Source organism: Citrus sinensis, chromosome 2 (assembly GCF_022201045.2).
Source record: "Citrus sinensis cultivar Valencia sweet orange chromosome 2, DVS_A1.0, whole genome shotgun sequence".
NCBI classification, from domain to species: domain Eukaryota; kingdom Viridiplantae; phylum Streptophyta; class Magnoliopsida; order Sapindales; family Rutaceae; genus Citrus; species Citrus sinensis.
Genome location: NC_068557.1, coordinates 26562088 through 26583106, shown reverse-complemented (window position 1 = coordinate 26583106; position 21019 = coordinate 26562088). Strand labels below are relative to the sequence as shown.

At 33.7% G+C, this 21019-nt stretch overlaps 3 protein-coding genes across 11 annotated transcripts; 1 reads left to right on the top strand and 2 right to left on the bottom strand.

The window, feature by feature from the left end:
• Positions 1-1795: 1795 nt before the first annotated feature.
• LOC102621332 (protein FAR1-RELATED SEQUENCE 1) lies at positions 1796-7358 on the bottom strand. 9 transcript variants are annotated; one of them, XM_006468467.4, is made up of 11 exons: positions 7189-7358; positions 6179-6265; positions 3771-6082; positions 3611-3667; positions 3431-3499; positions 3234-3302; positions 3020-3088; positions 2844-2912; positions 2505-2576; positions 2319-2427; positions 1796-2132 (listed from the first exon to the last, which is right to left on the bottom strand). In XM_006468467.4, exons 3-10 carry the CDS (start codon positions 6045-6047, stop codon positions 2344-2346), a joined length of 2766 nt encoding a protein of 921 aa, XP_006468530.2. In that variant the 5' UTR covers positions 6048-6082; positions 6179-6265; positions 7189-7358; the 3' UTR covers positions 1796-2132; positions 2319-2343. The 9 variants fall into 9 exon arrangements, with proteins under 9 accessions (XP_006468530.2, XP_015382655.2, XP_024950738.2 ...); XM_015527169.3 differs by having other exon boundaries at positions 2319-2394; positions 6210-6265; XM_025094970.2 differs by having other exon boundaries at positions 6210-6265; positions 7184-7357.
• A 3133-nt stretch (positions 7359-10491) lies between these two features.
• Positions 10492-12634, top strand: LOC102622420 (nuclear poly(A) polymerase 1-like). The gene has a single exon (XM_006468471.4). It carries the CDS (start codon positions 10649-10651, stop codon positions 12557-12559), a length of 1911 nt encoding a protein of 636 aa, XP_006468534.2. The 5' UTR covers positions 10492-10648; the 3' UTR covers positions 12560-12634.
• A 590-nt stretch (positions 12635-13224) lies between these two features.
• On the bottom strand, positions 13225-20793 carry LOC102622725 (UDP-N-acetylglucosamine diphosphorylase 1). The gene is made up of 15 exons (XM_006468472.4): positions 20273-20793; positions 20134-20188; positions 19880-20031; positions 18097-18136; positions 17251-17343; positions 17059-17174; positions 16895-16969; positions 16587-16626; positions 16422-16504; positions 16256-16333; positions 15624-15767; positions 14951-15018; positions 14231-14345; positions 13969-14125; positions 13225-13517 (listed from the first exon to the last, which is right to left on the bottom strand). The coding sequence occupies exons 1-15, from the start codon at positions 20450-20452 to the stop codon at positions 13420-13422; spliced, it is 1494 nt and encodes a 497-aa protein (XP_006468535.2). The 5' UTR covers positions 20453-20793; the 3' UTR covers positions 13225-13419.
• Between the last annotated feature and the right edge of the window lie 226 nt (positions 20794-21019).

The following is a 21019-nucleotide window of genomic DNA, read 5'->3' as shown; positions in this document are numbered from 1 at the left end:
ATGAAATTAGTCACGATCCTAATGTAAATCTTAGCAAATTTACATAAAAGATGTCAGGTTAATAATAATAATAATAATAATAATAATAATAATAATAATAATAATAATAATAATAATAATAATAATAATAATAATAATAATAATAATAATAATAATAATAATAATAATGACATTAATAAATAATAACAACAACAATTATTGTTATTATTAATTTATTATTATTTTTATTTAAAATTTTATTATAATTTATTATTTTTATTATTTTTAATTATTATTTAAATTAAGGATAAAATGGACATTAAGAAATTTAGTTGGGGGTAAAAAAAAAGTTATTTTTGAGAATGAAGTTTTGATTCCCAATCCCATGGGGAATTATAACTCTGATAATGATTCCCGAATTTAACATGCCCTATATAATGAGGTAACAAACATAAGACATTTGACAAGCGTACCATCAAGATGTCGCACGTGTAAGTGCTACAAATATAAGTTTAACGCTTGAAGAAGATTGAAAAAATGGTCAAATCATTAGGTAACACACACCTTTAGTTTTATAAATTTTAAAAGTGAAATCTTAATCCCTTTTGTGTATCTCACTCACATTCATTCTCAATTACTAGACAATCACAAACCATCAAAGTAAAACACATCCATAATGGTTTGGGTTAATAAGAAGAATGAGAAAAGTCTTGGTGCCTTCCTTTGCCCATTATATTCTTACCACCAATAAGCCTAATGTTGTGTTCACTAAACAACAATGGGAATTGGAATGGAGGAATTAGAATTAATAAGTTGTTTATTTGTAGAATGAAAGCTTGGAATCATAATGGGAATAGTGTGAGACCCACAAATTCGGGAATCATTACCATAGTTCTTATTCTTAGAGGGTGGGAAATTAGAACTTCATTCACAGTAATGACTTTTTTACCCCCAACTAAATTTTTTAATTTTCAGTTTATCCTTAATTTAAAAAATAATTAAAAAAATAAAGAATAAAATAGCAATAATAATAAAATTAATAAATTATAATTATAACAATATTTTAATAAATTATCATTATCATTATCATTAGAATAATATTTTAAATATTAATGAATAATAGTAAAATTAATAAATTATTACTTTATTATTATTGTTGTTGTTGTCGTATTATTGTTATTATAAAATTTATTTATTTTATTATTTTAATTATTATTATTTATTATTGTCTTTATTGTTATTATTTTCATTTTTAGTAGTATTTTATTACTATTATTATTATTATTATTGTTGTTGTTGGTATTATTATTATTATTATTATTATTATTATTATTATACATATTTAATTAACATGTCATCTTTACGTAAATTTGTTGAGATTTACATTAGGACCATGACTAATTTCATGGCCATGCAAGCATTAGATTATTTGGGTAAATAAATTAAATTTAAAAAAAAAAAAAAAACTTCAAACCTTAACTTGTCCCGCTTCTCCACAACTATATTACCTTATTATATTACCTTTCATTTCCAGCCCTTAGATTTGAATTTCAAATCTAATGCGTCTTATTTTGTTATGTTTGTTACTTAATAAGGTAACAAACGCCATCAAATTATTGTTGTTATTTGGTGATAATTTTCAAATAGCATTTTCATTATTATTACCATCAACGATACTCGATTACTGTTATAGTATGAAATGATAATAAAAACAATAATATTACAAATCCTATCAGTTAAATCTCAATATTATATGTCAATTATATTTCATGATGCAACCAACAATATTTTTTTTTAAATTAATATATATATATAGTGGAGGAATTCTAGAGTCTTGAACTTTAATAAATAGAGGAAATTTTGAATCTGAAAATTTTATACAAAAAAAAAAAAAAATGATGGCATAAGAACTGCACAACAACATTTACAAACGGCTCTTCCTAAACTGGGAAAAAGAGCAACGAACAAAATCTTCTTGGAACAAATGCATCGGCATCTTTCAAACTTCTTTCACTTTTCAAATCAGGCTGCGGATGGATACCATGTGATTGTCAATTTCAATATCCAAAAAGCAAATAGATCTTGTTGTAAGACCAACAATATCTCAGATCTCATTCTTCTCAATTGTTCTATTGAATTTAGCTAGTTGGCACCTGCAAGAGAACCATATCTTCTGAGAATCAGCAGCAACTTATTGATTTGATTTCATATGCCGATGCAAAAATAAATAAAATTATTATCAGACAGACTCCAGGCAAAACGATATCTCACTTATGACTAGCCATCGTATAGGGACTACTCAACATAACAAGGATGTAATGGACTGTAAATATCAAAACCTTTTCTAGACAAGTTCTACAGTGGCTAACGAGAGAGGTGTTTCCTTTGCAAATGCTTTGATGTTGTGCCATGCAACTGAGAGGGTCCAACTACAACATTAGACTGGTTCTGGAATAAGAGTCAAAACTCAATATAAGGAATAGGTGAAACAAAGGCCAGATAATCTCATGACATTATTTAAATACCATATCTTGTAAACCATCTTGAATATCAAAGCAAGTTGGAGTACTCTGTGGTCTGAAATGCAACTGCCCCTGCTAGAGTGTAAAAGGAAATATTATTATTATTTTTGTGGTTAGTTGTTGATAGAAAAAGGAAATATTAACTAAAACCTCAAGAAAACAGGAAAATATTTTCAGACCTCTTTGGTCATTTTGGGTGTGTATGTAAGACAGTGATGGCCCCAAAAAAAGCATGAATTTCACTTTTCATTGTACATAATAGATTCTAGAAACCTTCCTGGAAAGTTATCAATTTATCATCATCCTATTAAAAATAAAAATTTCTCCACAGAATATCCATACCATCCCATGCATCCTTTGTTGAGTGATGTAATGAGCATCGTTGACTGGTGCAATAGAGTTCAGTTGTCCCTAAAACACAAATAATAACAGAATTTAGATGTCTCATAAAGACCCAAAAAGGAGGGGAAAAAAAAATGATATTCACACAAACTGCCTAACTTTATAATATGTATTACCAGCCCTTGCATATTCTGTTGATTGCTGTAATAATCATCACGGCTTGGAGCCATTGAGTTTAACTGTCGCTAAAAGATAAAATAGAAAGGCAAAGTTAGATTAACATATGCTTTGAAATAAGACTAATGTCACAGTATCATATACACAGCCATGAATCAATGATTAATGAATCCATAATTTTACCAGCATAATGAGGGAAAAAAAATGGCATACCATTCCCTGGAAAATTTGTGGAGTGCCAAAATAGCCGTCAACGGTTGGAGCTCGAGAGTTTAATTGTTCCTACAATGAACATTTACCCATAACTCTAAAATTTCAGCAGCATTCATCAAAAAAATGACAACTAGAAAAGTTTAAAATGACCAAAATTTCCTATTCAACACATTAGAGTTACTACTCAAAAATCCTACCATCCCTTGCATTCTCTCCACTGTGCCATACGAACATTCAAGGGCTGGTGCATGAAAATTTGAGTGTCCCTACAACAAGTATCAAACCAACACTAAAAAGTTGCTATATAGAAATATCATATCTCAGATTTCAGTACAGAGATTAAAAAAATGTTGTAACAAGAACGCAATATAACTAACCATTTGTTGCCAACAGTCATGAATCCCAATGGTTATGTTATCTGTTTCTGGATGTAACTGAAGAATGTGCAAAAGTTCAACTAAATTAGATAAGCATCTAAAAGAATTCAACCACAGAGTAGAATATAAAAGCATAATTATCAGCTAGAACTCAACTAACCTGTCGTCTATTGGGTATATTATTCTTTTTGTTTGTCTTGGATGTGGCATTACCTTGGTTAACTTCTTCATAGTCATGAGGTCCATGACTCGGCAACGCCGACCCTGTTACAGTCTGGATTGAGTTATTCACAGTCTCACACTTTCTCAAAGCTTCTTCTAGTGCACTGAATACAATATTGTAACTCTCTTGAGATAGAGACCCTTCATCACCCAGTTTAAATGCCTGCCAACATAGGTCATTGTAGCGTTGAACCCTAGACTTGATCACATCAGACTTTTCTCTCCTCGTTTGCCCACTTTTTGCATCCTTTGTCCAACGTGTTAATATATATTGCGAGGGTATGCTGTGTAAACCAAACATTTGCAGAACAATCAACACATGTCTACAAAGAAAACCGTTGAACTCAAATGAACGACACAAACAAGAAATGTCTGATGTTGTTTCATTCCACACAACAATGAAATCTTGATTTTCTTCAAAATCTTGAACCTTAAACGTTTTGGTTGGTCCATCTTCACTTTCTTTTCTTGGATGGCAAGCAACTACTCCCAAAACCTCAACCTGAAATTTCTTAAATATTGCATGTGTATACATTTTCACCATCTGTTTCCCAAAAGGTGAGGGAGATTTCAATCCAGGTTGTTTATGCCGAGTTTCAAAATCAGCTTTTGCTTCCTCTTCGCACTTCTCTTGCAGAATAGCTTTGTATTGATCAAGAAATTCTTTCAACGTAGTTTTCCTCTGCATGTATTTGTCAAAGAAAGAGTTTATGCTTTCTGCTCGTTGGATTGTAGACATCCCAGCCAAACATATATCTTTCATGAATGTTGGCATCCATCGTTCACGATCTTCATATAACAATTGAATCCACATATCATTTCTTAAATTGAACCTATCAACAATTTTCCACCACCTCTTTTCAAATTGTTCATTTGTAAATGATTTAAAAATGCACTTGTTAAATTTGGTCATAAAGTTTCCATGTTGCTTGATCACATAACTGAGCTTCTCAGGAATCTTGCTAAATATATGCCACAAACAAAAACAATGACGAGAATCAGGGAAAACTTCTGCAATAGCTTCTTTCAAGGCATTGTCTTGGTCAGTGAGTATCACACTTGGAGCATGTCCGCCCATTGCCCTCAGCCAGGCCCGCATAAGCCATATATACGTTGATTTAGTCTCATCTGCAACTAACACACACCCAAGTAAAAGAAATTGGAAGTGATGGTTCACACCAATAAAGGGAGCAAATGGCAGTTTATATTCATTTTTGATATATGTGGTATCAAAAAAGACAACATCACCAAAATTGCTACAATCAAGTCTACTTTTGGCATCAACCCATAAGACATTTCTCAAACGCTGCTCTTCATTCAGATCTATAGCATAAAAGAAGTTAGGATTCTCATCTTGCATATGCATAAAATGATCAAGCATAACTTGAGCATCTCCTTCCTCTAAAGCTAAATGTTGAGCACTTACTAATTGATTTACAACACTTCCTTTCTGATGTTCTAGTTTCTTATACCCGCCGGATTTTCTAGACATTGTGACAAACATTCTTTTTGTTCTCTCCCGGATTGCATGCAAGCCATCAGGATTACTATTACCTAGATCTAAATTCCTATGACCCCGAAAGTAATATGCCTGGTCTGGGAATATTTCATGGTTATGCTCCTTTATGAAACTGCAAATAATCCATCTTCCATCTTCTTGCCTTCTCTTCACATGCATGCAAGCCTTGCAATCAGTTTTTGACCAAGACCGATTAATTCTACCCCGTTTCTTCTTAATGGGAATGCCTGTCATACTATCCATATTGATGACTTCTGTAGATTCTATCGTACTTGATTCTCGCTTATTTCCGTACCTAGTACATACAAATTTGGCATCAATAAATTTTCCAGATATTCTTGATCGACGGCTAGCTTTTATAATGGTGGCAAAACCCACTGACTTAGCATACTCTTTATAAAAAGAAAATGCTTCTTCCTTCGATTCAAATTCCATTCCCTCTAGAGGCTCTATAGTTTTAATGGAATTCAGGTTAATTTCATCTCCAGCATAAGCTTTCTGTCTACCATCTACCACTGTTCTACTAATCTTAGGTCTAGTATTTTCCTTATTATTATCAGAGACATTTAAACAATTCACAGTGACTCCACCTCTATTACTCCCTTCATCATTGGCATTAACCACATCAACATTCACATTGGACCTACTGTCTTCCATATAATATTCTCTTGAAGGTTGTTCAAGATCTATCCCCATGAGGAACTGCTAAAGCAAGCATCCTACAACTGTACCTGAAAAATTAAACAAGAGAACATGCACACATTTGATGCCAACAACAGAGTAACCAAAAAAATCAGAAGTTTTAGAATGGGATGAAGTCTAATTACATGTGTGTTAGCAAAAGAAGAAGATCTAAACCTGATGTAAGCAGAATGACTGTGCAGCTGACCAATGCAGTGATGTGGATAAAATATCTGACTCAGAATACAAGGTGGAAATACTTCTGTTAGTAACAACCTTCACCAATTCAAGCAGAGAATTAACAGATTACAGTACTACAGTCAGGTATGGTTCAGCTCTCTGTGAGGGCATAATTTCAGCAAAGATAGGATAATAATTGGTTTCAATTTCATCTTTCAAGAGCATTCTGTATATTGCATTAAAATTACTCATCATGGTAAGCAATCTTTAAGCAACACAGATTAAAAATTTTGCAGCATTTTCTTTTTGCAGTTTGTTAGTTTTTCTGCCGTTCTCCTCGTTTTGAAACCACAGGAATCAAATTAAACAAAAACTCATACAAAATGCCACTTACCAGTGACTAGACCAAGCAAAAATAAAACTACTACTAATTCAAACCAGAAATCACAAAGCGAAATAGGCGAAGGGAATGAAAATGCCAAGATATAGTTTACAAAATTGAATACCTAACCTAACAAAGACAATAAAGAATATTTCAGAACAAAAACCAACATACAGGTGAATACATCATTCATACGAGTATCACCACAGAGAATAAAACACAAAAATCATCATTAAAATTTGAAATGGCATGTATCCACTTCACTAAATTTCTTCATTAACCATGAGAGATTATCACTAACTTGTCAAAAGAGTTGCAGAGCACCAACTAATGAAGTTAGAACAGGCAGAAAGTTAAAATGTCAAACAACCCACTTCACAAAATCGATTAATAATAGCAAAAATAAAGAGAGTAAAGGCTTAAAATTTAACACACAAGAAGCAAAACGAACTGGAAAGTAGCTAAGAAACAGTTAAAAATTCAGATATCTTGTAGCTATAATAAAATACATACAGCAATGACCGAACAACAAAGTAATTAAAAATTACAAAAAATAAATTAAGAAAAAATTTATGAGAAAGAGAGAGACTTTACATGAACTTGAGTCACACTTTGATCAGCAGCAAGATTGAACGAGAGGGCGAGTAGAGATGTTTCCGACTTTGTGAATTTGATAGTTAGGGCAAGAAAAACGGATACCGTACTCGCGTTACTCGATTTACGATACTCGCGTTTTGTTTCTCGCGCTCCACCGCGGACACCACACCATCCCACGTGGACCGATTATTAAGTTTCTGTTTTAAATTTTAAAATACAATTTTTTTTGTTTTTTTAATTTAAACTTTTTTCTTAAAGGTGAAAGTGTCCTCATAGTTTAATTCAAAGAGTTCGTTTAAATATTGTATTTTTTTAAAAAAATATTTCTTTCTATTATCTTCATTGGATTTAAAAGCTATTTTTATATTATTGTTAATTTTTTAACCTTTAAATATTGACTAATGTAACAAAAGAATCCACTGATGGTGACTTAAATACTTTAAAATGATTAATTATTAAAAAAATAAATATCTAATGTAAATAAATAAATTAAAAATAAAACAAAATCATCTTAGCAATGAAATAATTTTTATTATATGTGCACAAAAAATAAAAAAAAAATCAATTTCATTGATATTTGGCGGAATCAAACAAAAATAAATTTTAAAATATAATTTTCAAGTAAGTAATTTCAACTCCACCAATAAAATTCAATGAAAGAAAAAGTTTCATTCAATTACCGACATGCCTTCAATCACGCACACATAATTCCTTTCATCACCACTCTTTTCTCTGCTTCAACTTCATCTTAGTCTACCATGGTGTTGCGTGGGAGCGCGATTAGTGGCAACATAATGAAAGCTTTGAGATAGTGATGGCATGAAGAGGAGCGGCATGGAATGGAGGCTGTGAATGTTTAATTTCCTTGAGGGGTAGAAGAAGCATTTGTTCGGACTTTTCTCAATAAAAAAAATTACGTTATTTTTTTTTTTAATTTAAACTAAACAAAATGATACCTTCTGAGAAATTCTATAATATATTAGATGTTTCATAGCATTAAATAGATGATGTGAAATCACTAACTAATAAATTATTGACATTAGTCAATAATTTTTAAACCTAAAAATTAATTTATTAAAAGTCAAACAATGCCCTCGCTTTCTCTCTCTCTTACCTCTAGTTTCAAAGGTCTCTCTTCCTTCTTCCAATCTTCAGTTCACTGAGGCTATAATAATTGCCCAAACTTGGTGTTGTTACTTGATAAGTCAGAAGTACCATTTCCTAGCACAAGTCCCTTCTTTGCTTCTTAGTCCACCTCTTCTTTTTTTTTATATTAATCACGAGGTATTCTGGGGAGAGTCCCAACTGTGGGAGGTACCTTTAAGCCCGTACCACAACCCAGACTATAAGTCTCCGCTCGAACCGGGAGGCACAGGTTCTCCCAACAAAGGCGACTTCCCTGCGACTCGAACTAGGGAGCAAACCCAGTCAAGCCACTTAAGGAGACTCCATTGCCAGTGGAGTCAACACTTTGTTGATTCTTAGTCCACCTCTTTAATAAATAATGCTCCGGTAAGTTCGTGAAATTATGTAAATAAAAAACTTTTAGAGCATGATTACACAATATCCCCACCAACTCAAATAACTTATATGAGCATGAATATCCACAGTGGCGCCGAATTATAATCAATAATAAATGCTCTTTGTTGTGCTTGTTCATTTACTTTATATATATAAACCTCATCATTCTTAGAAATTTCTTCCATCCTCACACCCATGCAATCCAGATACTCCTTTATTCAATTTATTATTTTTATAATTTCTAATAAATCAATTTTCTTGGTTTTTTTGTTCTCAAAATTTAGAAGAAGGGGAGGAATTTTTAAAATCAGAAAAAAGAGAAAGAAAAAGGAAGGAATTGTTTGACTTTTAATAAACTAATTTTTAGGTTTAAAATTTATTGACACATGTCAAAAAATTATTAGCTAGTAATTTCACATCATCCAATGACATGGAACATCAAATGTATTGTAAAAATTTTCCTTTCTATGTCTCAATAACAACTTTGGATATTTCAATAGTGATTTGTAAATTTGAAAATTATGAACTAGATTCGTGATAAGTTATTGTGTTTGATTTATGATTTGATGGGCAGTTGGAGAAGAGAATGGGTAGACTTTTTGTTGCACTTTCTTTTTGTTTTTTAGTTCAGCTTGAATTTATTTATTTTTAATTGTTAATGCCATTTTTTCTATTGTAGTAATTTTTTAATTTTAAATTATTTTAGTTCAAGAGAATTTTTTTTTTTTTAAATCTCGAAAAGTAACTTTTAACTTTAATGGAAGTAACGATAAACAAAGATAATGGCTAGGGTATTCTAAAATATTTTTAAGAGAATTATGGTATTTTTAAGGGAATTATCTCTGCACCATATTTCTTTTGTCATATGTACATCTAACCACCACAAAATTTTGACATATACTTTGCACTACTTTTATTTTTAAGTTTATATTGATCAACCACTTTGACATTAAAAAATAATTATTTTATTCCTAAATGAATTGAAATACCATTTTATTCTCCAAAATTTTAAAAAATAAAAAAATTATAATTATAAGAATACCACTGAATTTAGTAAAATAAATGAATCTTGAATCTAATATGTTAAATTTTTTTATAAATATAGTTTCATTTAATTTGTATAGGGAAGTCTACAATAATCACAGGGAGTTTTTCTCTTCATGTTAATTTTTGTAAACTTCCATATACTTAATTTAATTACAAAAATTAAATGAAATTATAATTACAAAAAAATTATCATTACAAATTTTATTTTCTATAATTATAATTTCATTTAAAAATTATCATCTTACATTTTGAGGTTTATTTATTTCATTGATTGAATTTAGGGGTATTAGAATTTTGATTTTTATATTTTTTAAAATTTTGTATAATAAAATAGTCTTTTAATTCATTTAGGGGTAAAACTATTATTTTGAATGTCAAAGTAATTGATTGATTGATACAAATTTTAAAACAAATATGGTGCAAAGTACATGTCAAAATTTTGTGGTAATTAAATATATATACGACAAAAAAGAGGTAGTGTTGAGATAATTTTCCATATTTTTAAAACATAAAGACCACATAAACACTTTGTCAAATTATAGAGAGTCTTTTTACTCTTTTTATTAATTGAGTGGAGCTGTGGAGGTAAACATCTAACTAAAACAAGGTAATAATATATAATATTTAAAATGTGGAACAAAAAATTACCGAATTTCATTAAACCACCAACTAAAACTTAGCCTTTAAGAAATTATATATGTATTTAAAAAAAATACAAAAAGGAGTTTTCCAGGTACAATTAGGAAAACATGGTACAATAAGGAATGAGTTATCCTAGCTAATACGGGAATTGGCAAATAAATGTATTTATATGGGATTTTATCATCGCTAATGCTTCCCTTTCGGTTGAGGCAGTTGTAAATTTCTTGTTCGTCTGAGTTTCTAAATAATGGAGATTATTTCAACGTCGGCTCCGACAGTGTTGGATGTGATCAGTACTAAAGAGTTAGAGAAAATTTTAGTTGATGAAAAATTATTTGCGAGTGAGGAAGAATCTTTAGGAAGGGTGGAGGTATTGGGAAGGTTAGACGGGATTGTTAAAGATTGGATTAAAAGGGTCACAATGGATAAGGGTATATCCGATGAGGAACAGATTCAAGAAGCTAATGCCAAATTATTTACATTCGGGTCTTATCGTTTGGGTGTTGCCGGCCCTTCTACTGATATTGATGCTTTATGTGTTGGACCTTGCTATGCTACTAGACATGACGACTTCTTTGGTAAGCTTTTCCGTATGCTCCAAGAAACTCCTCTAGTTGAGGATTTAACCCCTGTGCCGGATGCCCGTGTGCCGGTTATCAAGTTTAAGTTTAATGGGGTGTCTGTTGATCTTCTTTACGCACAATTGCAATTTTCGGTGATTCCTGAGGACTTGGATAGCTTACAAGATTCCTTGTTGCACAATCTTGATGAGCAGACGGTCTTGAGTCTCAATGGATGCAGGGTCACTGACAGGATTCTCAGTTTGGTTCCTAATATTCGGAATTTTCGGTCCACTTTGAGATGCCTTCGGTTTTGGGCAAAGCGGCGTGGGATTTATTCCAATGCGATGGGGTTTCTTGGCGGTATTAACTGGGCATTGCTCGTTGCTCGTGTGTGTCAGCTGTACCCGAATGCCCTGCCTAATGTGCTGGTTTCTCGATTCTTCAAGATTTTTGCACATTGGAAGTGGCCTAATCCAGTCATGTTATGTCCAATTCAGTATCAGGCTATGCCCCATCATGTTTGGGATCCCAGAAGTAATCAGAGGGACAGGAAACATCTGATGCCTATAATAACCCCTTCCTATCCTTGTACGAATTCTAGCTACAATGTGTCATCCACTACACTCCGCATTATGCAAGAAGAATTTCAGAGGGCAAAAGAACTGTGTGAGGAAATTGAGGCTGGCAAAAGGACCTGGATCACTCTTTTCGAGCCTTACCATTTCTTTGGATCATTCAAGAACTACTTGCAAATACACATAGCTGCTAAAAATGCTGGAGATTTTAGACAGTGGAAAGGCTGGGTTGAATCAAGGCTACGTCAGCTTATTCATATGATTGAGAGGGATATGGGCGGTGTGCTTCAGTGTCGTTTATACCCAGGCGATTTTTCAGAGAATTCAGTAAAATCAAGCAGCCAATGTCACTACTTCATGGGATTGGGCCGCAAGCAAGGCGTTAGTCCTCAGGATGGTGAAAAGTTTGATATGAGATTAACTGTGGAGGAATTTAAGAGCCATGTAGTATGGATGTACAGCTCATGGAAACAAGGAATGCAAATACATGTATCCCACTTAAGATGCCAAGACATCCCTGATTTTGTCTTTCCTGGAGGAGTTCGACCTCCTAAGTCACTCAACGAAAAGAAGAGGAAAAGAATTGAAGTCATTGAAAGCACAAAATTGAAGAAATCTGAATCTTCAACTGCAGGACATTCTTCTGGTCAGAAATCCTCACAGACAGAGAGTGGTGTGGCACTTGATGGTTCTCACGGTCTCAAAAGTAGTCCATCAGTGGAGCCTTCAACTTCTTCTGTCAGTAGCAGCACGTCTGCCTCTTCTCGTCCACAGAGGCCGGCAGTATCAATCGAAACTGAAGATGACAATGCCACATCCGTGAGTCAAGCCCAAAATTTTAATCAAGTCGGTGCGACAGTTGCAGCAGCTTTAGCAACCGGCACTATATCTAGTTTTTGCCAGAATGAGAGTTTAGAAGAGCTTGAGCCTCCTGAACTTACTGCACCATGCTTCAAGACTGCATTTGTGGCCACTCAGAAGCCTATTATAAAGTTGCAATTCAGCTCTCTGGTGAAGTAATTAATCAGCAAAACCAAAATTTCTTCACACTTGCGGTGTGATTTTCAATATGTATATAGCAATGAAATTGATCAATGTAACACTTTTTAAACTACAATACAAAATTTCTGTATTAATTCCCCCCCTTGTTGATCTACTATGACGTTATTACTTATGTTGCCTCTGATCAAATTTTCATTACTGTGTTAACTTGAAATAGTTGCGTGCTCAGTTTTGGCTTAATCTCTTGTATTCCCCTTTATATGATGCATAGAAATGATTAGATCAAGTTGTCAGAGCTTCATTAGCAATGTCCAAAGACTAGGAATCTTAGCTAAAGATTCATTATTCACACAAGAATTGTACGGGTGAATTTAACTATTTAATGAATGTTATTGAACCAGTTTAATATTCATTATTCAATATAAGCTGCCGGGGAATTTTGATCTCCAACCCCAAATATCACAGTTCACCATCTCATGAAACAATGTACACTATTGGTGTACGTTAAAACGGCGTGTAATTGTTGTTCTCAAGGAAAACTACATTAATTATTAGGCTGATTGACTACTTTTTGTATAAGTGATATTTGTCATGCCATCTTAGAAGACTTGGTAGTCAATTGATTTAGACCCAAAAGAATTTTAAGAAAAAAAGAAAAAACACAAGCATTACCTCAACAAGACTATCAAAGGGCATCACTGCCAATGAATAAAAATGAACCAATCTCATATTGCACAACATATCACAAAATTATAATTCATACATAAGCATACCGCCTGCTATCTATCTCAATAAAAGCATGGGAAAGATGAACCTCACTGATCCCACTTTAACTAAAATGAAGCCGCAGAAATCAAGAATAGATAGAGAAAGCTCAACTAGAATCCAATCTCACAAGGGGCATGAAATGTCCTTCCACGGCATATAGCTTCTAGGTTTTCTCCAGCATAAGAACAGAGTGGTGATACCTCCACACCTGGGTTCAAGAGCAAGCATACCGAGTATTGAGAACAATCTAAAATCCTTGAGTAGCTACTTCAATTGAATAGAGAGAGAGAGGGGTAGGAGGGAGTTGAATAAGAGTCATTATTTTGTTTTCCTTTTTAATTTTACATATTAAAAGCAAATTGTGAGAAAGATGATGGCGAGCCAAACCTACGTCTAAGTTGCAAAGTTTAATATCCTAGATGACCTGGACTAACTCATATCATCCAAAGGCAATTCAACTTAACCTAAGCCCTCCTCATCTCAGTTACCAATATAGTATCACATAAAGTAACAGAAATTTCAGACTTTCTATTCCGTCCTGCTGCCTATCTGAGTTTAAGCATCCTCTCTTCCTCCTTTTCCATTTCAAATCTTACTAAAGTACTCTTGTATAATGAAACTTCACATGTGAATGCACATAAAAGAAATAATGAAATTACCAGTTGCATATAGCGGCACTGAATGAGTCAAAAAGCCACCAGCAGCAATCACCCATCGTGTATGGAGTCGGAGAACAAGCAGTCGGGCACTGTCTGGGGTGTCAAAGTTTGAACCATTGGCATTTTTTACTGGTGCAAACTCTTCCTCACGCAACACCTGAAATTTTGTACAACATATTTTCCGAGACAAAAGTAACACTCAGCACAAAGACAAGAAAGGAAACTGCAGGACTTGGATTAAGGAAAATGGAAGGAATGTCACCTCAAAAAGTGCAGTTGAAGGAGCATAAGGAAATGCATCAAATATGAACTGCTCTAGCTTGAATCCCACAGTTTGGCCGTGGATAGAAGGTATCTTTTTCTCAGCAAGATGGTAACTGCACTCATAATGCATGTGTATTAACATACCAAGCCAGTAAAAAGTGCATACAAAAAATACAATGAAGTGTCTGAAGAGCACTGTTATTCATCATGTACTAATTTCTGGAGTCGTCTTGACGTTTACTTTGACCCATCTCATTTCTAGGAATACCAAATAGATATACAATGGATGTTGCAAAACATTGAAGACTGAAATGACTAGGTTGGTTAATTCTTACATTTCTTGATGGTGTTTGATCCCTCTATTCTTTTGGAAGTTGGAACCCTATAAAAGATTAATGTTGATAATTTTTCCTCAAGGATCCCACAGAGAACATGAATGTTATTACTAGTTCACACTCTTGATAACATTGACAGGTTAGAAAGATATGGTGGAGACTAGAGACTGATATGACTCCATTCTGCTAGAACTGATTTTTAGAATGAGCTACTTGGAGTCCACTACCATGGTTCAATATAATCCAGACTGATAAAGCAGTGTCCAGGCAAAATGACATTAAAGATCAATCAGGACATATATAGCAATAAAGGACATGTTGATTATGGGAATGATAAAAATTAGTTTCAACATTGCATGTATGAGAAAGATAGCATTACTAACACACTGTCTTTTTCGAGGCCATTAGCCACTTGGTTTAGGAAATCCAAAGTAAACATGTGTAAGCAAACCTGAAACCGAAGAAGGTGTAGAACAGTCAGGAAAACAAATTCTATTAGAATGCAAGACATTTTTTATTATTTTAAACTTTTAGTGAATGCAAGAAGTCACAGTGCATACATTAACAACGACAACAGAGAACTCGAAAGAATCCTGAATGGAATGAAAATTATTATTTGCACCTTCAAATCATCGGTTTACATAGTTCATGACACATTCATTAGGATAGTAATTGAAGTTCTCTCATAAAGGTTTCACGAAGGCATTAAACCACCAATCAAAAACATTCACTGCCCCTGAAAACAAGCAAACTTTAAATCGTACAAGACTTTAATGAACAGGGAAATCAGGTTTTATGGGACCAAAATTCATTATAACATTCTAAAATGCAATTTTTAGAGTATAAAAGAATAAGAAAATGTTTAAAGAAATGAAAAGAAAACTTCTTTAATCACAATAGTAACCTCATGCATAATTTTTCAGCCAAACTCCTTTCAGCCGGCAATTTATTACCTACAAGCACTTGGGCCGCATACTCCAACAAGCAAAATCAAAATCTACAGGAGCACTACAGCTTAGTAAAAAATCATTAAGAAGTTGAGGCAAAAGTACATACATTACTCCAACAAAAACGAAGACGTCCAGTCTCCTGATTGATTGCAGAAGCCAGTGATGGATCTAATTCACTGTACTCAACAACAGTAAGAGGTCCACCTTTACCTCGTCTTACAAAAACACCAACTTTTTCTTGGGGGTATGCCTGTAACCAAACTCAGAGGAAAAGGAATAAATTGTTTAGAATATATTTTTTAAACAACAAAGTTCTTTTCATTGTAAACAATATCAAATTGCCTAAGTTTATACAGTGAACAATGCACTTATGCTTATTAACCATCAATTACTACTGCTGATAGTGACAGAGCTAAACTAGAATAAACCTGATTCATGTCCAGATTTATTCAGTATCCAAGCATGATTTTTCCATTTAAATTGAGAAGCAGATGCTAAGCAAAACCAAATTCCAAGATAACCTAGATACAGGGAGAAAACACCCTTTGACATGAGGGGTCGTGGTGTCTATATCCATCATAGAGAATTTTATACGGTGAGTTAACCAGAATAATGATAGCAATGGAAGCAAACTGCAATTATCTGGAATGCCTTCTCAAATTCAAGTTTCCATTTAGACATTAATCAATTCATAAAATTGAAGTCCCAGACAACTCCAGATGCAGAATATTTAGTTACCTTGCGGACAACTTTTGCACCAGCAGAGACACCTTTATCAATAAAATATCCCAAGAAAGTAGGATCAGCCACGCGAACCTGCTTGCAAGACCCTAATCACTAATTCTTAAATAGGAAAATACCTAGAATTTTTAATAAAGAAATAATCGAAAGAACAAAAACTTACCAGCGCATTGTCAACTCCATAGCAATCTATGTATTTAATCCCTCTCGTAGCCATGTCTTCTAATAATTTTGATGATTTCAGAGCTGATCAACATGAGTCCATCTAAAAAAGTAAGTATCCATATGATATTGTGATACTTGAAACATCGCTGAATCAAAATGATACCTGAATAGACTCCTCCATTTCCATCTGGAGCCTTAGCAACCTGGCTTTAAACAATTAAACTCATATAACTATCATATTATGTAAGGGATATGAAACTTTAAAATTTTGCAAAGGTTCAAACAGAAAAATGAAGGGGGGAAAAAAGAAAAAACCTTTCTCAAATAAAAATTTTCACGTCTTTATTCAAATTTGTATATGAAATATCAAAGCCTCAACTAAATGAAAGTCTAAGTAGCTTTGGACATTTTCAGGACTCCAAATAGATTATTTAAATGTTTTAGGGAAAAAAAAGGAGGGGAAGGCCATACTTTGTATGGAGTCTCCATAATAAATCTACCATCCTTAGAAACACAAGGTATGGTGCCCTGCTGGAAGAAGGTGACCTACATCAAAGAAGTGTCATTCAAAGTAAGAACAAAAAAAAATGATTTTACCAAATATCCAAAAATGAAAAATATTGACGGGATCTCACTTGATCCGATTCAAGACCAAAGTACTTGTGGCCCTCAAAATATTTGCGTGTGGCATCATCAGTAAATGGGCTGGTCATTATATACCAATGTATCGCTGCTGAACCAGAACCTCCACCTGCAGATAAAGAAGAATTAACATAGTAAATTCAAATGAATTATAAACACACACAATCGAGCAAAATAAACCTTACCCTCACTCGTAACTTGAGCAGCAAGTCGTTGGACACACAAGATTCTCTCAGCTTGTAGTTGAAAAAGAGACTTCCCAGAAGGAAGTCCAATATCTGAAATAAAATCCCATCAAAGGTAACAAAAGTACAAAACAAAATTTATTTTCAAATCACTGATTTACTGAGATTCAAATATATAGAAAAGAAAAAATTACTTCAATGAAACATGACTTCTAATGCTACAGTCAAAATGCAAGAAATCATTTAGAGCAGACTAGGATTCAACTTTTCTTTTATTTTATTTTTTCTTTTGAATATAAGAAAATAAATAATTCCACGAATAGAGGGATTTAAGCTTTTTTTTTCTTTATTTTAGATTCAGATAAGTTATTCAGATTTGAAACAAATAAAAGAAGTAACCATTGTAAGTTTCTCAATGAAAATAAATTATTAGATGAAAAGAGGAATTTAAGCATTTTTTTTCCTTATTTTAGATTCAGATAAGTTATTAAGATTAAAAAATAAACAAAAGAAGTAACCATCATAATTTTCTCGTCAACACAACATAAGCAAAGTGAAAGTGTCCATACTTCAAGGAAATATGTAAGCAAAAGAAAGAAACAACACTAGGGCCGATAATTAGACAAAACAATAGGTGAAATAACAGCTTGTATAAAGAACTAGTGTCAACCATTCAATTTGTAGTGATGAATTATACCACACTTCCTAATAGTTTTACTAAAAACAGTAAAAGAAAATCAGTAAAAGAATCAGAAATTCCACTCCTCGTGCATTTTCAATTCAACAACCTCAAAAGTACACAATTTAATGAATGGCTTTAAATCAAGTGATGGAACAATTACTCACTAACACATCCCTTTGGATCTGAACTTCCGAGTCGAGTTCCCTGTATCAAAGTCCCATGACAAGAAAACATATGCAAGAGTCAGATAAAGTTGCACTTACAAACACAGTGACTAAAACAACTTCATGGAACGTAGAATACAGAATAATAGACAAAAGTCTCAAGCAACCAAAATATGTGGAGCAGAATAACGATTTACCCATATGCACCCTAATATGAAAATTAAACACATCACTTCTCATGATACTGATATTCTAAATACATACATATATGTACCAGAAATAAACCTCAACCTAGTGGTGTTATCATCTATGGATGGTTTGAAAATAAAGAGTAACAGGAGAAACTTCCGATGTTTGCCTCATCCAACTCTCCAAGGGGTTAGTAGCATAACTGTTTAATCACTTGCAAAGAAACAAGAGGTCTAAAGATCAAATTCCTCTCCCACCAACCTTGAGGGGGAAGATATTTAATTTAATTTGTGTTTGTATATCGGGAGGGATGAGCAGGGGTGTTTTGATTAAAAAATAAAAAATAAAGAAAAAATCCCAAAACATGAGAATGTCAGGCCTCACATTATGTAACAAATGTATCTTATCATTTAAAGAAATCAAATCAACTGACTGTAATTAGCTAACTTGACAGCTGATGTTGTTGGAGGCCAAAGTGCATTTCATCCAAAGATCAGTAATCATCACTAGGAAAATGCAAATAAATGGTTATTGGGTGTTTTGATTAAAAATAAAAAATTAAAAAAAATTACCAAAACATGAGAATGTCGAGCCACACATTAAGTAACAAATGTATCTTATCATTTAAAGAAATCAAATCAACAGACTGTAATAGCTAACTTGACAGCTGATGTTGTTGGAGGCCAAAGTGTATTGCATCCAAAGATCAGTAATCATCACTAGGAAAATGCAAATAAATGGTTATTGGATGAGTATTGATACTGGTCTAAACATACATTCCCAAATTCGGTTTACTGCTGAGAAAAATGAGGATATTCCTTGCTTGAACTGATAACACTTTCCACATGCATGAGCAGACAAACACAAATAATGAGGATACTCATATATGCAATAATATATATTGCCAGTATTACAGAATATGAGGTCCATCAGAAGATAAGTTTGATTACTAATAACGATTTACAATTGATTCTGAAAAAAAGGAGCATGGAATCCTATAAAGCTTCCTTTCAATACAATAATTGCTAATAAAAAAAAAATTATATATATATATATCTTAGGGCCCCTTACCCTACTTTTCACATTTAGGTGAACAATCCAGTAGCAAATTGTCATTAGTGGAGATCCAAAAGAAGCAGGAGCACACCAACCAGAGAGAGAAAGAGAGAGAGAGATGTGTGATGTAACTACCCACCCGAAGCCCGAAGTCGAAGCAGTTTAGTAAAGCAAATAGTGAGAACACATGATAACACTTTACATCTCTGCCTTTTGCATTATTAAGTAAACATACCCATTTTCCAAATTGTCTTAAGTGAGCATCAAATATTCATCCCATCTCAAAAGGCACCATTATGGTTAGAGAGGAAGAGAGATACAGATTCTTCAAGAAACACCCCATTCACACAACAAGAATAAATAATTAATTCTTTTGAAAGCACATTAAATGTATACAACTCTTACTCCCTCCAAAAAAAAGCAAAAGCAAAAAGCAATCAAAACCAAAATAACCCACATGCTTCGACATACACTTTTAGAGAAAATGATGATAATCAATTGTACGAGAATAAATAAATAAAATGAAAAAGGAAATAACCTGGCCACCAGATAAAAGCAAAACAGCCAATTTGCCATCAGAGATGGCCTTCAAACCCATCTTCCACCATCTTTCCCTTTCGTCCATGGTTCTCTCCTCTACCGTTGACACACTTCTCTCCGGCACCGGCTCAATTGCGGCCACCGGAAGCCCTGCAATATCAACAAATTTTGCATCATTTCACATCAAGCTCATAATTTTTTCCACTTGCGTACATTATAACAAAGCAATTAAGAAAGAGATGAATAAGTAACCTTGAGATCGAAGTGAACATCGAATGATCCGATCGACTCTCGGAAGATCTAAGCTCTGTCAGAAACCAAAGATAAAATAAAATAACATTTCAGAAAATAGATCGTAAAACGGAAGCTTTCAATAAAAAAAGAGAGCAACCTCGATGTCCTTGACGAGGTGGTCGCGTTCGTCGGGGGAGAGCTCATCCCAGAGGGCAAAGGCGTCTTCTTGGCCGTAATCCTTGAGCCTCTCTAGCAAGGCCTGAGGTGGCGGGGACTGTGCTATTGACCCCACCGACCCACCGTTGCTCTCCGTCCCAACCACCGTCGGTTCCCTCATTTCTATTCTTTTTTTTTTCTCTTTTCTAATTTATCCGCTCACACTTGCTCTCTAGATCTCTCTCGGTCGCTCAATTTTTGTTTGCTCTCAAATCGTCGGTGGTGTTGGATTTATAATATAAATAAAATAAAATAAAATAAAATAAAAGAGGAAGGGACTGAGATTAGTATAGTAGCGAGGAAGACAAGAATCAATTGATCAGTTGGTGTTGGTCCTGTTGGTGGTGCTGGTCTGGTGCGTGTGTCACCACTGACTTTTCTCTCTTCTGTTCTGTGTCTCCAATAACTGTATTTTTTCTTGCTGCAGTGTTTATTTTCCTTTGTTCGGTAAATGTTCCCCTGTGCTCCCTTTATCCTTGCGTCTCAATTTTGTTTGCATCCGCACCGTCCACTGCCGTCGTGGGACCCGCTTGTGACACAGAATCAACTCAAATGGCAAATAACAACACACTCCCCTAATTTTTTGTCTTCTTCTCAAAGTGGATGCATAGTTTTTTCTGCTTGCGTCCAATTAATAGGTCTCTCAGTCCAGTCATCCATCCCTGTTCAAATGCGTCCAAAATCAGTG